General features: G+C 35.4%; 4 protein-coding genes across 4 annotated transcripts; 3 read left to right on the top strand and 1 right to left on the bottom strand.

Moving 5' to 3' along the window:
* Positions 1-120: 120 nt before the first annotated feature.
* Positions 121-2167, top strand: LOC110376073 (transmembrane emp24 domain-containing protein eca). The gene is made up of 4 exons (XM_021334419.3): positions 121-353; positions 1035-1258; positions 1555-1683; positions 1861-2167. Exons 1-4 carry the CDS (start codon positions 212-214, stop codon positions 2053-2055), a joined length of 690 nt encoding a protein of 229 aa, XP_021190094.3. The 5' UTR covers positions 121-211; the 3' UTR covers positions 2056-2167.
* Positions 2168-3192: 1025 nt separating this feature from the next.
* Positions 3193-4945, top strand: LOC110376074 (transmembrane emp24 domain-containing protein eca). The gene is made up of 4 exons (XM_021334421.3): positions 3193-3392; positions 3483-3706; positions 4233-4376; positions 4761-4945. Exons 1-4 carry the CDS (start codon positions 3257-3259, stop codon positions 4908-4910), a joined length of 654 nt encoding a protein of 217 aa, XP_021190096.1. The 5' UTR covers positions 3193-3256; the 3' UTR covers positions 4911-4945.
* A 458-nt stretch (positions 4946-5403) lies between these two features.
* LOC110376075 (UDP-N-acetylglucosamine transferase subunit ALG13 homolog) lies at positions 5404-6074 on the bottom strand. Its single transcript, XM_021334422.3, has one exon. It carries the CDS (start codon positions 6060-6062, stop codon positions 5475-5477), a length of 588 nt encoding a protein of 195 aa, XP_021190097.3. The 5' UTR covers positions 6063-6074; the 3' UTR covers positions 5404-5474.
* A 1767-nt stretch (positions 6075-7841) lies between these two features.
* Positions 7842-19354, top strand: LOC110376083 (ionotropic receptor 93a). Its single transcript, XM_064035493.1, has 19 exons — positions 7842-8223; positions 8632-8784; positions 9038-9283; positions 9357-9524; positions 9810-10027; positions 10775-10942; positions 11309-11473; positions 11849-11953; positions 12205-12311; positions 12467-12527; positions 12615-12717; positions 13029-13135; positions 13970-14132; positions 14586-14806; positions 15606-15693; positions 16039-16158; positions 16494-16572; positions 16900-17060; positions 19161-19354. Exons 1-19 carry the CDS (start codon positions 8133-8135, stop codon positions 19256-19258), a joined length of 2622 nt encoding a protein of 873 aa, XP_063891563.1. The 5' UTR covers positions 7842-8132; the 3' UTR covers positions 19259-19354.
* Positions 19355-20688: the final 1334 nt, after the last annotated feature.

The raw sequence follows: 20688 nt of genomic DNA, 5'->3' as shown, positions 1-20688 counted from the left end.
AAAAATAGTTTTCATGCTCAAGATCTCAACATCCATGACCTGAAAATTGACTAATTTTCTTTTTTTTTCTATGGGTATTTCCCGGTATTTTTAATTGTTCTATGTTTCGAATATGTATTGCGCCGTAGACGTCGCTCCTTGTATTTAGAGCAGAGGGAAGGTCATTCGATGCGTCATGATAGTCAGATGAACATTATTTTGAGTTTCAAACATGGATTTATATGGTGAAATAATACTGTTGTTATTTACGATACTGGTTTTATTGGAGACAGCGTCAGCTTTGTACTTCGATCTACCAATAGGAGAAAAAAAGTGTTTCATAAACGAAATATCTGACGATACTACTGTTACAGGTAATATAATTTTAAGGTTATGTTTATACTACTTATCTGATGTTTATAAATATTGCGCACCATCTAGCTAGGCCATGATACCCTTGCTAACGTAGGTGGGTATGAGGCCCATCAAACCAGTGAGTAGCCGAGAAGTACCCTCCTCTCATTCAGTGATATGCCTGAACGCAGGAATTTTATTGGTTGCTAAAAAACTCCTCAGTTCGGCTCTGATTTGATGGAGTCGGGGCCCTTTGGCTATTGCAGCATGTATAATTGGTCGAAGGATTTACTTCACTAAATTATGGACTACAATTATTTATTGAAGTGAATGCTTCGACTGTTAGCGGGAAATTATTTTTTTTGTTTGACCGAAATTATCGATCTTATCGATCGCGGTAATAAACATCTCAAAGTAATTTTTAATTTTGGTAATATGACGATGATGATGATATGGAATGTTGCACTAATGAGGCTATTTTTTTTTAATGATCCTAATTCTTTAGATGATCCTAATTCTGATACGGTTGAGAAAAAAAAACATTTTTTATTTTCTTATGGGGATATAAAACGATTGTAGACTCAAGAACTTTTAATCGATTCTTAGATCTTAAGATCTTAAGAGATTTTAATCTCGAAGAATTAGTTCTCTCTAGATATTAGCGCAACACATTAAGATTAAAACGCTGGTTTGTTTTTCAGTGAATATGAAAGTGATAATTTACGACCCGAAATCTGGAGGCTATATAGAAACCGTCTTTGGCAACAGTATGCATATCGAGGTTCAAAACCCCAACGGTGAATTCTTGATATCTCGCATTTACCAATCACCAGCCAAGATATCATTTACATCGTTCTTTCCTGGAGACCACACTTTCTGTATGACCTCCGAGATGAAACCAGGGATTAGTGGTTTCGTACATAGAGTGAGTGTTTTGAAAAATCGAAGTTTATTTATATATCTTTTTTAATTAGGTACACTTATGGTACAAAGGTTTAGCGACGTGTGTCGTGTCGTGAAGTAGTACTACAAAATTATACACGTCACCCTCAATTGGCTTAACGGTTTTACACAAAACATTATGATGGCGGTAGGAAATAGGGTCCACAGAAAGTGACTGTAACCGCTATTTGTTTTAATGGCATTACTTATGATTCATGAACAATTAAACTAGTATTTTATAAAGATGATCTTAATATTTAGTAATAAACTGTGTTACAGGTGTACATGCTCATACAAGTAGGTGAGCATGCAATAAACTATGCTAATGAAGAGCCGCAGCTTCAACTAAGGATCAAACATCTGCACAACCAAGTAGAACAAATTAAAAAGGAACCAAGTTATCAGAGGGTATGTTTGGGGAGTCTAAATCTTATTTTTTTAAGCTTACTATATGGCTATATCTACGTCCAGCTGAGTACACCATAATTATTTCTTCACAGTTTTTTTTAAGAGGCTTTCAGCATTTAAAAATGCTTAGCTCTTTGTAGGACTATACAAATAATATTAAACTTTTTTTTCTTGCAGTATCGTATCGAACTTTTCAGAGAGGCTTCCGATGATATAACCCACCGGATAATTTGGTGTAGCCTACTCACAACCTTAGTTTGCATCATCATTGCCAACTCGCAAATTCGTCATATAAGGAGTTTGAAGTGGATTAATTATTTTCTAGTGAGATACGATTCGAGATATGCACAAGTTTCGATAGAACGCAGATAGAACTCAGAATATTCTGATGATATTGAATGAATCATCGAGACACGAAAACAAACGACAGAACTAGTGTTTGATGTGGTATAAATAAATAAGCGAATAGAGTTATGTACCGCTGCCCTCGAGTTTTGATTTGTCTTCTGAGGAGGAAGTTAGTTAGGTACATTTGACGATTACAAAAGAAAGCCATAAACCGAACGAGAGGCCAGTAAAGAAACACTTTCACCGTTAATGATCTTCTTTTGCTAATAACATCAACTTTTGAATCCTATCAAGTAAATCAAAAAATAAATATACCTACCCAAAACACCACATGATATCTTCCATGGTTCCCTTGAGGTTACGAACCAAGTCAACAAGTTTCAGACTCTTGAAGTTCCTAAAGAACTTAACTTGAAGTTCTTAAAGAACTTAACTTGAAGTTCTTAAAGAACTTAACTTGAAGTTCTTAAAGAAAATATCCATCTGGAATATAGGAATCTATAGATCATTACTTATACTTAATTAAAATAAACGTAATACCAAAGTCAAAACAAAAAGTTTTTAATTTATTACAAAAAAACACAAACAATAACAACAAATGCACCAACATCGGATGTTGAAGGACCCCTACCAAATTGTTTATTTGGCAATAATTTACCCTTATAAAAAAAATCTCTTTTGGTCTCAAACTATTTTATATACCTAACGTTTTCGAGAACTTCGTATATTTTTCGGTGCCACACAAATCTGATGATGTCCTCCTAGCCGATTATCGGCTGCGGTGGCAGTTTTCATGTAAGGAAATTAGCCAACTGCGCAGGACACATTATAGTGCACCAGCATTTGCGCAGACACAGGGGCACTCACTATTCCTTCACTCTCATAGCCCGATGGGACGGCACGACCGGAGAGAGATCAGGCGCAGGACCGACATTTATGTGCTCTCCGTTGCACGGGTGTATCAATCACCAACTTCCAAGCCTCGGGCTGCTTTGTGAAAGTCTTCCGAAACCCACAAAGCGATTTCGGCTCGACTTGGGAATCGAACCCGAGACCTCGTGTTCAGCAGCCGCACTTACACAGCTAGATTAACGACACACAAATCTATGCTTAAGATGTCAATATTCACGTGCGCTGAATCTGAACCGTAATGATTTGACGTTTCATGATTTCGGTGACGTGTGTCATGTCATTAGTTTTTTGCCGATTATTCTGAGTTGGAAAAATGGAATTATTTAGATTTTCGTCGTTATTTGCGCTATTTATCCTATTGGATGCGGCGTCAGCTTTGTATTTCCACATAGCAGAAGGTGAAAGAAAATGTTTCATAGAAGAAATACCGGACGACACAACTGTTATAGGTAACACTTTCTTATGCCTTATCCCTATTCAAAATCTTGATTTTATCTGCACAGAGAATGTCTTATAACTCTTGTTTATGTATATTTCAGTGAATTACAAAGTGGAACTATATGACCCAAGATCAGGCGGGTTTATGCCTTCGACCCCTGGCATAGGGATGCATGTGGAGGTGCGCGATCCCAACGATAAAGTGTTGATGTCTCGTGTGTACTCGTCGGAAGGCATGATCTCGTTCACTTCAGCCACCCCGGGCGAGCACGTCATCTGCATGTACTCCAACAGCACATCTTGGTTCAGTGGATCACAACTTAGAGTAAGTATCGCAGTGAAAGGGATCAGAGAAAATTAAGAAATGTTATTTGTGGCAACACTGCTTCTTAGTTATAAGACAGCTATAGAATCTGTTGTTTCTATTATATCAATTGTGTTCATAGTTCTTGTAATTCAAAGGTACACTTGTATAAACATAACAAAGTAGGTAAGCTAAATATTTAATAACAGTTCTGTTCATTTAAGAGCCACTGGCTGTTTCATAAGTAGAATACATGAAGTAAATCTGTTGGCATGCAGGTGAAACCATGTGAAACAGATAGTAGCTCATAAAATTGACACAATACAAGAAGTGTTCATTTATAACAGCAATGAGCTCACTGTAACTGCTAAATGTTACAGTTGTGTTTTACTTAGCTTGTTACTTTAATAACCAAAGAAGAGAATTATTTTATACACTGAACATGCATGTCATGGAAAATAAATTTAAAAAAAAATGGACACCAGAAATCTGGCCAGTATAATCTGAGTGCATATTTTCAGCCTCTACAATTTATTTTTTGTTACAGGTGCATCTGGACATTCAAGTTGGTGAGCATGCAGTGGACTATGCCAACGTAGCCCACAAGGACAAGCTGACGGAGCTCCAACTGAGGATCAGACAACTGCTCGACCAGGTCCACCAGATCACTAAGGAACAGAGTTATCAAAGGGTGGGTATTCAGAATTGACAGCCATTTGGTCTTTACTGACCTATGATTAGGCAGAGATAAAATAAAAGCTTTTAATAACACAGATAGGTCCCTTCTCATACAGGGATGCTGTTAATGGGATGTAATTGGATATATCTAAAGAAAAATACTTGAATCTAAGATTTGGAGCTGGAGCCATTTGATTGGTGGAAAGTTTTTAGAAATACTTGAATCTTGAGGCTGCTTTTGTAATTCTTTTAGTTTGAAAATGCATTGATTTTCTTTCTATTCTATTTTGTAAACTTATTATATTCCTAAGCAAGAGAAAGTGAGAAGTCCAGTAAACTTCTCTCTTATATCGTAACAGCATTGTATCATCCTAAATAATTTCTTTTCATATTGCAGCACCGTGAGGAGCGTTTCAGACAGACTTCAGAGAGCACAAACCAGCGAGTGCTGTGGTGGAGTTTGCTGCAGACCGGAGTCCTGGTCGGCATTGGCTACTGGCAGATGAGACATCTCAAGAGCTTCTTCGAAGCCAAGAAATTAGTCTAAATTACTATTAATTATAATAAACTTTTCTAAGATTAGTTGTGTCCTATTATTTTCGTAATATCCTAAAACCTGAATTATTTATGACTTATGTTTTGTGAGCTCTGTAAATAATCTGTAATTTTCAAATAAATTAAATTTAAATGTGAAAATAGTTTATTTTCAAATATTTTACACTTATTTCCTAGAAAGTATGAAAAAAATAGCACCACAATTTTAATGGAAATAACAATTTAGCATCATTCTGTGGTATAATGTACTCACAGTTGCTAAAAATCACAACAGAAAGAAGATAAAATACAGTAAAACAATATAAAAGATAGTAGGAATGTTTTAGAGGTTGCTTGTTCAAACCCCTAGAATGATTTTTGTGTTCTAACTGCTTAACTTAGTTACTTTGTATTATTTAAAAATTGTTACAAAAATTATTACATTTTAATAACTAAACTGATGAAATCAGTTTTATAGGTATATGTATTGGTTTGCTTTTCTTGAATATACAGGGTAAATAAACGTGACCAATAGAGTTGATAACATAATAAAGTTGTGTTTACGATTTGATAACAACTAATCAACTTTCCCAACTTTAAATACACTATCTAGATAATTTACAAACAGTGATGGATCCGCTTTTGGAAAAGGATTTAACAATTTGAAATCTACCATGTTTAATGTACTTATTATAGTATCACAGGTACAGTAGTACAAATGAGAGTCAATTTGAAGTTGTTCAGCTAGTTCCAGTTGATGATTGTCCATAAGATCTTCGTTAACAACTACTAAAAGAGGTTTGTTTGCTTCCAAAGATTCTAGACAACTGCCAGCACCAGCGTGGCTTATAACTAAGTCTGCGTTCTTTATGTCTTCTAGGATAGAGTCCTTAAACCTGTACATGGTTATTTTAACATTATTCTTCTCAAATACACCGGGTTCGGCGTTACTATTACCGATCTGAAATGTTATCTCCTTGCAGCCGATATTTTTCAACGCTGTCAATACAGGTTCGGTCACGATGTAGTCACAAAGTAAATCAAATCTTGTTGTACCAACTGTTATAAAGATTTTTTTATATTGAGCCGACATTTCGCAAAAATAAAACTTTATTTTTTCGTAAACAGGTGTTTCGTTTATTTTGACAGTATACGTCACATGCATGGCACGTCATGTTTTGGTGCTGTCACTGCCAGAAAAATTCTTTCGCAATGGTAGTTTTTGATCGAAAAACTTGTTATAAATAAGTGATAAGTAAATTATTTTTAATAGCACCTTGCAATCCTAATTGCGTGTTAAGGGAACCTATGCTCGAACCCTGACAAAAGTACCCTATATCCTTTTCTACGCTCTTGACTTGTGTAGTTACTGTTCATCTTAAATTGGTTTAGTTGATTTTTCCTTTTATTTATGACTAGCTTCTGCCAGCGGTTTCACCCGCATCCCGTGGTAACTACTTCCCGTACTGGGATAAAAAGTAGCTTATAGCCTTCCTCGACAAATGGGCTATCTAACACTGAAAGAAATTTTCAAATCGGATCAGCAGTTCCTGAGATTAGCGCGTTCAAACAAACAAACAAACTCTTCAGCTTTATAATATTAGTATAGACTAACGATTGCCTATAATCAGGTTTTATTTACTTGAAATGGAGGATTTATAACTCTTCATAAAAATTAGGCTTATAAGTACTCATTGTTTCATTTCATAATTTGAAACTACTGAAAAAAAATACCTTAGTATTTAATTATTCATTCACTTACAATCCTTGGCATTTCAATACCCGATTAGGTTTAACTTGACCTGTCCTTGTGCTAATTTATCAAGTAGGTACTTACCTAAACAATATAGGTAGGTATATCAACGAGAGGGTATCAATTAAGATCAGCTGAAACATAATCTCCTAAAATAAACCAATCGAGTTGGTTTCATAGTTTCATAAATTGATTGTGGTTTTGAAAATGTTCTTGTGAAGGTATAGGTGTACTAAACAAATAATATTACCTACCTACATGTTACTGATATGTACATATGTACCTACGATATCTATTTGTGTTTAAAAAGATGGTAAATTTTTGATTGAACCCAAAATATTGCCTTGAGGCATTCCTATGAAATATGGGATTAAATAAATTGAAGTGGCTGTAGCTTCCTTCATGTATTCTATTCCTATTAGGACACGTATTAGACTTGGGGTCTAGTTTATTCATCGCCTTGTTACCTATATCGTGTCTTTCACTTCTCAAGCAAATGTTAGCTTTTAGTCCATCTACCTCAGAGGTGGGCAGAAATGAAAATGAGACTTTCGAGACTTTCAACAAGTTAAACAATATTTTCGACGATGATGATTGGGCAAAATGAGTACGTACTGGCATCTAGGTCGACTTTACGGGTGCTTAGTCTTAGGACGACCTAATATGAAATCGAATCACGATAGCTACACAAGGTATCACGTAGCGCGCACGTAATTATAATGAATTTTTAACGCAACTCCTGACCTTTTGGGAACGGATTCTTGGCATGTCTAGGGTGATTCTTTTTGTTGTTAAGTACGCCTTTTCTACCTACCTCGAATGCCTTCTGCCAAAACTATTTGTTTGTACATGCTTGTAAGTTATTAGATGGAGGCTGCGTTATGAAGTTGAGAATGTAATAACCGTTTACAGTTTGTCATAAGGATAAATCGAATATTGTTGGGAAGAGCAAAGCCTGCTTTTGATATAACCAGGTTGACGACTTAATAATGAAGGAAACGAAACAAATATTAGAATTTCGGGTTATTCGGCAAGCTTATAATTTTCGAAGTCTCTGGAAATAGAACCTCACGATGAAAAAATGGAAGCCGACCCCAACATAGTTGGGAAGAAGGCTCGTAGGATGATGATGATGAAAAAAATACCTCGCAGGTATAATAAGTATTTCTTAAACCGATCTAAACTACACCTAAATACCTTAACACGACTAGCATTCGTAGATCAAACCGCCTGTACATTCATTCACAAACTCTAGATATTGTTCCTCGAAGCACGAAGCTTTCGACCGGGTACGTTCGTGCAAACCACACGAAAGGTTAACATGGAACATCTGTGCCCCGGTTACTGCTAATTACATTAAGCCTTATTAGTTACCAGAAACTTCTGATTGGATATCAATAATTACTATTTTTGCTTTACGAATTATGAGTGGGTTTTCATTCGGAAAGTGTGGATATCGGTCTGCGATCGTGTTGGCCGAAAATGAAAGTATGGATACTAAGTTTTGTGTGTCTGTTTGTGAGTGTATCTGGAGAGGATTTCCCTTCGTTGATAACGGCAAACGCTTCTATAGGTAAGGTTGGAGTAGCGAAAATAAATGTTTGTTAATTGCATTTACACTTATACCAAACTCACAGAAGAAGTCAGCAAGACAAATGCCGATCTTGATGTTCAAGGAGATTCAACATTAGACTGTATAAATAAAAATGTAAAGAAAACTTAGTATTTTTTACTTTTCACGAAGAAAAAAATTGTTTACTTTTAATGTGAATTTCAATACGTATATTAGCAATTTCTAAATATGTATTAAAATTAAGCAAGCTTACCTTGCTTTTTCAATTTAGTTTTAATTTTGTTCGTTTCCTATTGGCAAGAAGAACATAGACTAGCACTCCAAACTATATCTATGTTGAGGGCTAAATATAAATAAACCAATGTAAATCCTGATCATCATACTCCTGATCTTTTATCCACATTTCAGCTGTAGTCTTAGACCGTCAATACTTGGGCGAGAAATACCAGTCAATTCTGGACGAGCTCAAGGATTACATCAAGGAGTTAGCGAGGGTTGACCTCAAACATGGCGGCGTCATCGTCTACTACTACTCCTGGACTGCCATCAGTCTCAAGAAAGGTAATGTCTTCAAGCCCCTAATAATCTTCAACAACATGCTCATAATATCCATATCTTTTCACTTAGGTATAATGAACAATCGACACACACTTTTCATTTAAAATGTAATTGGATTTCATATTTACAAGATCTTCCTTTTAAGAGTTATAAGACCTCTTTATATGCCTTTGATGAATTGGACTAATCTGGTTTAACTCCACAAAAAACCAGAGTTGTCAATATACCTATTAATTGAATTCCGTGCTTGTTGAAGGTTTTCTAGCAGTATTCAGCATAGCCTCGTGTGAAGACACCTGGGATTTATTTTCTCGCACGGAAGAAGAAGAACTCTTACTCTTTGCTCTCACTGAAGTGGACTGCCCCAGGTTACCATCTCATTCAGCCATAACTGCTACGTTCACCGAACCGGGAGAGGAGTTACCACAGCTGCTTTTAGATTTGAGGACTTCTAATGCTTTTCAGTGGAAATCCGCTATTATACTGCATGATGACACTTTGAGTAAGTCCTATTTTAATAACCTTCTTTTAAGATGTTGTGAGAATATTTCAAAATTGATAGATGTGTGTTTCAGGTCGTGATATGGTCTCCCGTGTGGTGAAGTCCTTGACATCACAGATAGATGAAGAGAGTGCGTCACCTGTCTCCGTCACCGTCTTCAAGATGAAGCATGAGATCAACGAATACTTGAGACGAAAAGAAATGCATAGAGTCCTGTCTAGATTGCCCGTGAAATACATAGGTATGTTTTGTGATAAAGAGTACGTAGTGTGCTTAAACGAAATTTGAAGGATGTTTAACTGTAAACTGGCCAAGAACTTTTTACACTTTTAAAGTAAAACCTAAAACTAGGCAACATGTAACATTCTATTGTTAATTAATTTCTACCCACACAGCATACTGCAATACTTTTCATTGTTTGGCAACCTTCCAAATGAACAAAACTGCCTTTTAAATGAACTTCAGAATATTTAAAAGACTGCAAATATTACCTCTTGAATAAAGTATTGTTTATTCATTGTTTCAGGTGAAAATTTTATAGCGGTAGTGACGTCAGATGTCATGACAACAATGGCGGAGACGGCTCGAGACTTGCTTATGTCACATACACAGGCCCAGTGGTTATACGTTATATCCGATACAAACGCACAGAATGGGAACCTGAGCAGTTTCATCAATGATTTGTATGAGGGAGAGAATGTCGCGTATATCTATAACATGACGGATAATAATCCTGATTGTAAGGTATATAAGTATATATGTATGTTAGGGCTAAATCCTACAGCTGCAGATTTAACCGGTTACAGCTGGGTGTAACCGGTCATAAGCGGCCAAAATTAGTTGTATCTTCTTATCTTCGTTTAGAACTATTACTCTTTTCCTAACACTCACTAGATTTTGACTATATTTCTGATAGCTGTGCCATTCACATCGTCCAAACACTATCAACAAACGATGATCTCCAAAATCCAGATTAGCGAGATAGTTTGGGAGCACAATCAATAAAGCGGGGTCTAATCTAAGCGGATTGACGGCGTTCACTCGTTAAATGCAATTGTTCGAACATTTCGTTTTGTTTTGTCAATTCCGCAGTGATTGGTGCCTGCATTGCGATGCCAACTGTAACTTTGGTATCCATTTTGTTGTGTACATAGTTTGATTTAGTAGTGTAGTTAGATTTGATGTCAATTAACGTTATCATGCGTATGATAAATGTTGATGCATCTTCGGTTTGTTGAACAATATTGTCGAGAATAATGCGCAAAAATTGTGTGTTGACTAAATCACCAAGCACCTAAACCTGAAAAATCCTTTGTAATAAATAGGAAGATTTTAAGTAGAGCTAATGTTCATAAATTACCTTAACGCGCAACGTTATTTTAGAGACTTTAAGGATCTACTTATTTTCTACGAAAAATAAAGCTTTATAAAGTAAGAAATGCTTTTCTTGCTTAATTGATTTATGGTCTATTATCGTTCCGTAATTTCCAGAATGGCATAATGTGTTTCTGCCAAGAGTTGATGGATGCGTTCATATCAGCGCTAGATGCGGCCACACAGGACGAGTTTGATGTGGCTGCACAGGTATCTGACGAGGAGTGGGAGGCCATCAGACCGAGTAAGATACAGAGACGGAATATGCTGTTGAAGCATATGCAGGTAGGAAAGAGTAGTAATTATTTCAATAGGATAATACAGTAATATAAAGAATGGTGAATTTATTTACAAAGGTATAGCTTTCTTATTAAATTAACTATAATATAATCTTTATCGTAGCTATGATAAGAACTTAAGAATGATAATTAAATCTTGTGACTCTTGAGTTTTACATACGTAGGATTTGTACAAATAACAACACTTCGTGAGCACACTCTTATCTGCTAAACTTCCAGCTTTCATTTTTTTTTAAAGCCCAGTTCCATCCTCATACCATCCCACATGAATGTACCCCCTATATAACATATGGAGTGCTAATAGAGCATCGATTAGTGACTATGAATTAACCAATGTTTTCTTCACTACCAGCAACACCTAGCAGCAAAGAGTCGTTGCGGCAACTGTTCCACCTGGCGAGCGTTAGCCGCTGACACGTGGGGCGCCACCTACAGAGGACTGTCCGATGCTTCGGACTTGTCCAATGTTAATACTAATGGATCTTCTGGTGTTATTGATAAAATTGATCTGTTGAAGGTAAGCTTGACTGCAGTTATTTTTGAGACCTCTTTTTGCGTGTATATATGTGCTTATTGTGCTTAGGTTTATTACATTTTGCTTTCATCACAAAAATAAACATCTCCCGGCTTTGTTTTTTACCCATGTCAATGGAGTGGCCCATATTACCACAATTGCAGACTGCTACTTCATCATTTCAGCCATAGGACGTCCACTGCTGAACATAGGTCTCCCCATTGACATCCAAAAGAATCGGTTGCCTAAAACTTTTGTCAGATTGTCTGACCAAGTTCTGCTATACAAAGTTCTGCCTTATTTTTTCTTTATTATCTTTGCAAATTATACCCGACTTGTAGATCGAGAAGTTCCCTCTAAAAGGACTCATCTTTGCAGGTCGGCTTTTGGCGCCCCATTGACGCTGTACGGTTCGACGATGTTCTGTTTCCACACATCCATCATGGTTTCAGAGGGAAGGAGTTGCCCATCATCACTTTTCATGTAAGAGATTATAAGAAATCGTTTTTTTTACGCACAGCACAGCATGTGTTTGTCTTCCGTAATCTTTATCTGATTAGAATAGATATTTATTTTTGTATTGCAAACGGCTTTTCGTTTCTTTTCTTTTTCATCATTTTGCATTCCCTTTACCTTAGACTTTTGTATCGAAAGCAGTAAAAAATACGACTTCTTTTGACATTCAGATTAGTTGTTACAGTGTACACTAACATGAAGTGTCTGTGTCCTTTCAGAACCCACCGTGGACGATCTTGGAACGGAATGAATCTGGTGCTATCGTAAAATACAGTGGACTTATATTTGATATCGTAAACCAATTAGCTATCAACAAAAACTTTACGTAAGATCTATTTCATTTAAACTAGATTATGATTGCATTGACATTTCCTAGCTATCTTCTTTTTGACCAGGTGGAATATTTGGGGCAGTGTGATATTTTGTTTAGTAATTATGAAATTCATAGAAGTCTAATATCTAATTTTATTTTTATTGCAGATTAAAAATTATTCTAGCTTCAGTTTTAAAGAAAGAGTTAGCAAACGACACCCTTGCTGACGTAAGTAAAATTGTTGATAAATGGTTGCCTTTCTACAATTTCCTCCCTTAATTCTTTAATCTTTAAAGCAAGAGTGTATGGTTTCAGACAATGCATGGCATGGATGCTAAGTTGACAATAGCAGCCATTTCTAAAGGACAAGGAGCACTAGCAGCTGCATCATTCACGGTTTTAGCAGATCCTATGCCAGGTAAGGATACTCTGTGCAGGATGGCACTTTTGCAGAAGGTCTTTATCACACTAGGACTGTTAGGACTGCTCCTAAAAGTAAATGGCAGTCTGAAACAAAATTCTGAGCAGGTATGAGTAAGCGCAAGTGACCCATATCTCTCGCGCACTGGTAGCACCTCTGATACCTAGAAACTGTTCTAGCGCAGCGTGTCACACAATGTTTCCTGAAGAAAAAAATTTAGCGTTCACTTACCTATAACGATTAAAAAGACTGATGTTTTGTAACATTCCAGAGACTAGGGGTTTTTTGTAGATCCATGTTTGTTTCAGGAATAAACTACACAATGCCAGTGAGCATTCAGCCTTATGCGTTCATGATAGCTCGACCGAGAGAACTCAGCAGAGCGTTGCTGTTTCTGCTGCCATTTACTACTGACGTAAGTGTTATTATCGAAAAATAATAATAATTCGATTAGATCTAGGGCGGTAACCTTTTGTCCGGATGCGGGAAGTAGGTTTTACGTTGAAAACGCTTTCAGAACCAAGTTTTAGGTATCAAAAGTTAAACTAATCTCTATAAAACTAAAGCTAAATGCATGAAATATTATACACTTTTAGCAATAAAAATATGTGAGTCAAAATGATTGCCGGATCCTAAGAGAAAAATCTGAATCATTAAACGAAACCTGGAGACTCGTTAGAGTAGTATATCCTACTAATATTATAAACGCGAAAGTTTGTATGTATGGATGTATGGATGTTTGTTACTCTTTCACGCAAAAACTACTGAATGGATTTTAATGAAACTTTACAATAATATAGCTTATACATCAGAATAACACATAGGCCACAATTTGTAAACATATTGTTCGAAATACTAAACCTGCGCAGACGAAGTCGCGGGCACCAGCTAGTAAATAATAAAAATGCTGAAAACACCAGCATTTTACTAAAATATAGAAGAAGTATAAACACTACCAAGAAAATTCACAGACCAAAAACTGAAGAAAATTCAGTTTATGAGTGTTCTCATTTCTTTAATAACATGCAAAGTTTTGGCTCAGAGAAGAAAATAATAGTTAACATAATGCACGTCAAAATATTACGTACGTACGTTGTTCTTGGATATACATGTACCTAGAGCAAAATTAGCGTTCTGATAAATTTAATTACGAAAATATTTAATTTTGCCCATATACTAATATATCGGGCCATTATTAAAGTATTATGGACATTAATTCCATATTTAATCAGCATTTAGATCTTTCTAGACCTGGTTATGCCTCGGATTAGCAGTAATTCTGATGGGGCCTACGCTATACATTATCCATCGAATGAGTCCCTATTATGAAGCCATGGAGATCACACGCCAAGGAGGACTTGCTACGATACACAACTGTCTATGGTACATCTATGGTGCTTTATTGCAGCAAGGTGAGAACTGTGAATAAAAAATCTAGGTAGTAATTTAGGCCCAGATTTTATTTTAGATATTTTAAAATTATTTGGTTAATCTCACGACTTTTGATATCTTACAGTGTGATAGGCACGTTTTATTAGAACTTCTTACGCTTAACCTTCTTGCTTTAAATTAGAAGACATGTCAAAAATATTTTCGATAGCCATAAAATTTATTAAAAACAAAATGTTATTTTCTTCTTTTTGTCGACAGTTTTATGGCTATCGGTGATTTTTTTGAACAAAAACGGCCAGTACCAACTTTTTTTTAATAAATATTTTGAAAGAGGTTACCTACATATTACTTATTTATTTGCAAACCTATTTGTTTAACATTATTAACTAGAGCACTTTTTAAAAACTTTTTTAACCCTTGGTACTTTTATTATCAAGTTACCTTTTTAAGAGGAACATTTACCCTTACCATAGGGGGCATGTACCTTCCGCGAGCAGACAGCGGTAGACTAGTAGTCGGAACATGGTGGTTGGTAGTCCTGGTTGTCGTAACAACTTACTCCGGCAACCTGGTGGCTTTCCTCACTTTTCCGAAGCAGGAGGTTCCTGTGACCACAGTGGCAGAGCTTTTGGAAAACCGCGCGCTTTACACTTGGTCGATAACCAAAGGATCTTATATGGAGATGGAGTTAAAGGTAGGACTTTTGAATACACTAATTAGTAACCTGTAAATATTTTTTACAATCCAGATACTGCATAGAGAAAATCCATAGTAATCTTTAAAAAACGCATTTACATTGGATAAAAAAATATCCTATTTGGACGTCAGTTAAAAATCTGAGTAGAAGGATACTGACCTCCTAATTTTTTTTCAGCAGTAACCTGTTTTAGTGCGTTCAATTTTAACAAAGCTCAAAATTGTGCGTAATAAAACCTGATACTATCTAAAAATGGCAAGGAAAGCGACCTTGAAACTTATTAAAGTCATAGACATCTGTTTAACGCCTTTAGGAACTTCGGGTCATTTCAGGTCAAATCAAAATCCTTGCTTGAACACGTTTCCTTCACGTGGGAAAACCATAGTGAGAGTTGAGACGTTAAACTTTTTTTTATTATGTATCACGATCATCCTGCGTGATTGTTTATGCTAAATATTATGAAGATATAATGTACCTGACCTATCCGTTGCTAAAAGTAAATCAACTGGTTTGGTTGCATTTTTTTATGTCGGATTTAGAAACTGCAGTTTGTGCATCCGGATTATTATTAACATCGTTATTGATTATATCGAATTGTCGCATTCGAAGATTTTTAAACGTAGTCAGAAAATATGAAACCAGAGTAACTCAAAAAAAATATTTTACCAAAGAGCTTTTATGACACTCTTATCAAAGGGCCGATAATATATCCACAGGCAACTTTAGCCTTTTCTACAGAGTTAAACTAATAACGAATAATCCGTTCATTGTTCATAATCTTTTCTTTATTCTGCAGAACTCTGATGAGCCGAAGTACATAGCTTTATTGAAAGGCGCTGAAATGGTATCCACAAGTGTTGGCATGGGAGGAACTATGACATCAGGTAAGATAAACCTAACCGTCTCCTAGCTAAAACTGACTGAAAAAGCGATCTGGTCTCGTTAGTACAGTCAACTTCAGGTCAGTGGTAACAGTTTTATAGGAAAATCATACTTATTACTATTGCGTTAAGGTGCATGACAGTTACCACTAATGTGCAGTCTACTGTACTATGGAGTGCTGGCAGCATCTTCATAGAAACTGAATGAAAAACCAAATCTCTAAGTTAGAATTCCTAATAGCCTCTCAGAAAAACGTATTGAAAGAATATCGTGTTCATACGTTTCAACTCGCCCATGTTAAACTAATTAGAGTCTATTACGACTTCCTTTTGTCTTTATCATTTCAGGATCTGCATTGCTGCAGCGCGTGAGGTTCCACAGACATGTCATTATAGACTGGAAGCTTCGATTGAGCTACCTCATGAGAGCAGACCGTCTTGAGTCAGATAATTGCGATTTCGCATTGAGTAGGTATTTGCGTGGAAATTAAGAAAAGTAAAGAAAAAGTCCATGGTAATGTTTTGCAAAAACTGTATCATTTGTTGTTTCTGTATATCTTGGTGATTTATATCAAGAAAATTATGCATTGTATTATGTTCTTACTGTTACAGTACAAAATTCACAATGGTTTCTTTACATAGTACGTAGTGTAAGACATTGAGCATGCAGCTTAATAAAAAATCTTGCACATTCTTACGAAATGTTCTGATATTATTATTTTCATTTCCAACGTGTACATATTCAAATATGTTCATTTTGAAACACAAAAATGTCAAAATAAACAAAAGCTTACATGTTTCAGGCGCTGAAGAGTTTTTTGATGAGAAAGTTGCAATGATTGTGCCTGCAGGCAGCCCGTATCTTCCAGTTATTAATAAAGAGTAAGTTATAGTGGAGCTGCTAAAATAAAATGTACGAATGAAAATGTACTAGTATACTTGATTAAATTAACAAAGAGTTTAAAATTAACAACTTTCTCTGAAGACGTCACAACCATTGGTCGTTTTTTTGACGTCAAGTTTTAATGTGCTTTTTTGTAAAATGTAAAATAATTTCATTATGCATTCTTATGTAATGTGTCGTGATTTTTTTGATTCATATTTTACTTATGAAGTATCTATGAGCAAAATTATATATAACTCAACAAAGTTAGTTATTTATCGGGAACTTTATGAACTTCATCCTTCCTTTATCTATTTTCTTCATAGACTAGACCGCATGCACAAAGCAGGTTTGATCACTCGCTGGCTGGAAGCCTACCTGCCGAAGAAGGACCGCTGCTGGAAGGCCTCGTCTATGATGCAGGAGGTGAACAACCATACCGTCAACCTCAGCGATATGCAGGGATCCTTCTTTGTCTTGTTTATGGGTAATTATAAGGATTTTATTCTTAATTTCAATTCTAGGTGACATTTGGGAATGGCTGAAAATCTTCCAGATGGTAAAGGGATTTTAAAAAAACCTGCATTTCTTTTTGTGGCGGCTTTTTTACATAGACAGACAGATATTTCTTATAATAACAGAAATGAGGGATAAAGGCCTTTAAAATCCTTGAAAGATTTCCCCTCAGAATTTTCGAAATGTTTTTCCTCTAACTTACCTATTAAACTTTGGTCATGTATGTAGGTACCTATTGGTTTTGTATTGACATTTGCGCTTGTCTATTTAAGTTTTAAACTCGTTTTTATGATAGTGAATGTTATAAAAGTTTAGGTAGGTATCTAACTAAATTGCATTAGCTTATGCATGCTATATTAGTTTGTACGAAAAACTACCGTCAATAATGAAGTTTTTTTTTAGTAGTTTTTTTTACGTTAGGTACATGATGACCACAGTAAACCATTTATGATTGGTTACGGTCATTTAGTCCCATTTAAATTGCAAAGGATTTACTTTCGATCCTGGGTGGTCGGCAGCATGAAAATATAGTAGGTCCACAATTATTAGGATATTTATAGTTAGCAATCCATCCAAGTATGTATAAATTGGCCCAACATCTTTTAAAAAAGTTGTGAAATAGTATTCGGTTCCTGACCCTTACCAATGAATATCAAACTTTAGACACGCGACCGCCACGTGACATATGACGTCAAACATAAATGTTTCAATATTAGAGAAATACATAAAACGTCTGACTACTTTTTAATATATACCTGTTCGGATTTTGATGAAATTTTTATTAACTTCTCTGTTACAGTTTATAGTTAAACAATTATGCAACCATAAGCTGAGTAACGGTAATAAAGTACATGTAACGAAGTGTTCTTAAACCATAGGTCTGTACTCAATGTTTTTTTAAAGCTTCATAGACGAATATTAGATAATAGACCCTGTATACCTACATTTTATATTAAAGGTCATTTAACTAAGGGACAAAAGGAAGGGTCAATAGGAAGATCCATCAATGTTTGAATAGTCAGAACTTGAAAGAAGAAAAATATACATCTGAAAACCTAAATTCTTGTCATTAACGCTACTCGTCACCAAGAAAACTCTAAACTAAAACCATTTCCATATAAATCTTGTTTGTGTCCAAGTAAACGATGCATTATATAACCAGTACTGGCGTGAGCATGTGTTCTACTAATTTATGCACAATAGCATTGTTTAATCAAGGACTACATGTTACTTCATGGGCATTCTGAACCGGCCATTTGCATTTAGTACCTGATCAGCAAGGAGGTGCAACTATGTAATATCATTGTAATGCCTGCATAGTATTTGTGGTGAAGATGTAGAAAAAATATTTGATTGGTTGTACCTATAATTTTGTAAAAGCAACAAGAAGAGAAGAAGTAGAACCTTAAATATTGTAATTTTATATTATTTACCACAAAATTCCTTTCATGTGCACGTATGTATCTTTGTCAACATTGAGCTATATCACAGCTCAACTCACTGCCATAGGTGGGCAGGTTTCTGAAAGAAATTTTAAGGGCTATTTATTTACGATATATTATGTCTAAGAGCAGTAAACCCTTTTATTTATCGAAGTCCCAAAGACTGATGTCAGGGTGAAAATCCAATATAAGATTTAAGTAGCATAGTATATTATCGACGATGGGTTCATTACGTCCTTTGCTTTGTGTCAAATGAAACTCGTGAACTCATCAACAAGATTAATCAAAATCTGTCTGTCGCGCTTTCACGCCAAAAAATCTGAAATTATTTAAATAAACTTTACTACACCGATACATTGGCTATTCCTTATTCGAAGTAGTTTCGGTACGGGGGTGGAACTTTGAACAGTGAGTTCAAAGAAATGTTATGCAATACCTGCCTACTAAAGTTCATCTCACGACCCTTTTCCCAACTTTGTTGGGGTCGGCTTGCAGTCTACCCATATGCAGTGGAGTACCAGTGTTTTACAAGGAGCGCCTGCCTATCTGACCTCCTCAACCCGGGTACCCGGGCAATCCGATACCCCTTGATAAGACTGGTGGCTATTTTTTAATATTATTTTTTTCAGGTTTCTTCTCAGCATCAACAGTGCTGGTACTAGAGTTCCTCTACCACCGACGCAAGCGTCGCAGCGAGCTGACCGTCATCAAGCCTTACGTAGAATAATATATTTATTTATTCGCAACAACCATCACATTTGCATAACGCGTGGAAAAATACTGGAACTATGTTCACTTGGTTATGTATTAGATTTTATATTCACTTATTATATGGTATTTATGAAATTGTATGTGTTTTATTTATCTTTGATATAACTTGAAAACTGAAGAGGAATAATTATAAGATTACTTATCTGAATTTTATAGCCATGCATGGAACAAGCTTATTTTTATTAAATGTTTACGTATTTTTATATCAATATTATAAATGCAAAAATTTTTAAGGATGATGGATGAACGTTTCTTACATCAATGCATGCAGTTTTGTAAAATGCTACAATTAATAAGTATTAATTTTCATAAATCCTATTGGGTCATCTTAATTTGCCCAGCAAGAAAAATGCATTTTGCACAATCTTTACTAAACATTGATTTTCAGTCCTGAAAGATAAATTAACAACTAATTACGAAGTATAGATCTTAACTGACGCAGTAGAGCCATACAAAAAAATACAAGTACCGTTATTTACTAATGAGTCAAACATTTTTCCACTCCATAATTAGAATATTCGGTATGATTACAGCATTTAATTTTCTTGCACGTGTCGAAGCACTCGTTCATGAATATTTAATTACGTTCCTCGCTTCTGATTAGATGGGTAAGTATACACTTACAAGTGAATTTTGGCAAGTCTTCCCGAGAATATCAAAGGCTACAGGATAATATGTGATAGCGTTTTCAGCGCGTAAAACGACACAAACATTCATGCTAAATATATTTGTCTTCCAATAAAATTTTCAGGATACTACTTACTTCTACTAATAGATTCTGGCACTTCATAGAAGAATTAATGCAGTGGTGTGTCATCTATGTGCTGATGAACTGAACTGGCTCATATGATAGCGATGGTGAAAGATAGGTGACCAATTAGCCAAAACTTTCAATGATATAATATAGATTAAGTAGGATATCCTACTGAAAAAGTTTTACTACAGAAAAAGCAGTCATATTTTAGACTGATGCTATACAAAATTGTACCTTAGATACTCGATCGATATACAGTTCATTAATGTATAAATAATGATTACAATTTTCAACGTGCGTTTCTGAACTTTGAGCTTTCATACGAGCAAATGATTATCATACTACAACTTGGCAACAGAATAAATGCACTAAAAAATTAAGTTGGTCACATCACGCGTCATTTCCATGATCATTTAAATATCTCGAACTTTACTTAGGATAACTTGATTTGTTACTAGCCAGCAACTATGGTGACAAGGTCGCGTTAGGACTTTTGCCTAATACCTATTTAGTTTAAATGAAAATGAATGGATTTTTATGCAATGTTAAAACAGTATAATCCGAGTTGTAAGGTGCATAAGGATTTTCTATATTTTACTACATTCATGGAGAATCTGCATTCTTCTTTCTGA

This window comes from Helicoverpa armigera, chromosome 7 (assembly GCF_030705265.1).
Source record: "Helicoverpa armigera isolate CAAS_96S chromosome 7, ASM3070526v1, whole genome shotgun sequence".
NCBI classification, from domain to species: Eukaryota; Metazoa; Arthropoda; class Insecta; order Lepidoptera; family Noctuidae; genus Helicoverpa; species Helicoverpa armigera.
This window is presented reverse-complemented; position numbering and strand designations above follow the sequence as displayed.

Excerpts from the sequence above, each read along its gene's own strand:
- LOC110376074 (XM_021334421.3), top strand. The coding sequence starts at position 3,257 with ATGGAATTATTTAGATTTTCGTCGTTATTTGCGCTATTTATCCTATTG. Across the intron at positions 3,707-4,232 it reads TCAGTGGATCACAACTTAGA|GTGCATCTGGACATTCAAGT; the intron begins GTAAGTATCGCA and ends TTTTTGTTACAG. Across the intron at positions 4,377-4,760 it reads AGGAACAGAGTTATCAAAGG|CACCGTGAGGAGCGTTTCAG; the intron begins GTGGGTATTCAG and ends TTCATATTGCAG.
- LOC110376083 (XM_064035493.1), top strand. The coding sequence starts at position 8,133 with ATGAAAGTATGGATACTAAGTTTTGTGTGTCTGTTTGTGAGTGTATCT. Across the intron at positions 10,943-11,308 it reads TGCTGTTGAAGCATATGCAG|CAACACCTAGCAGCAAAGAG; the intron begins GTAGGAAAGAGT and ends CTTCACTACCAG. Across the intron at positions 15,694-16,038 it reads GGGAGGAACTATGACATCAG|GATCTGCATTGCTGCAGCGC; the intron begins GTAAGATAAACC and ends TTATCATTTCAG.
- LOC110376075 (XM_021334422.3), bottom strand. The coding sequence starts at position 6,062 with ATGCATGTGACGTATACTGTCAAAATAAACGAAACACCTGTTTACGAA.
- LOC110376073 (XM_021334419.3), top strand. The coding sequence starts at position 212 with ATGGATTTATATGGTGAAATAATACTGTTGTTATTTACGATACTGGTT. Across the intron at positions 1,259-1,554 it reads TTAGTGGTTTCGTACATAGA|GTGTACATGCTCATACAAGT; the intron begins GTGAGTGTTTTG and ends ACTGTGTTACAG. Across the intron at positions 1,684-1,860 it reads AGGAACCAAGTTATCAGAGG|TATCGTATCGAACTTTTCAG; the intron begins GTATGTTTGGGG and ends TTTTTCTTGCAG.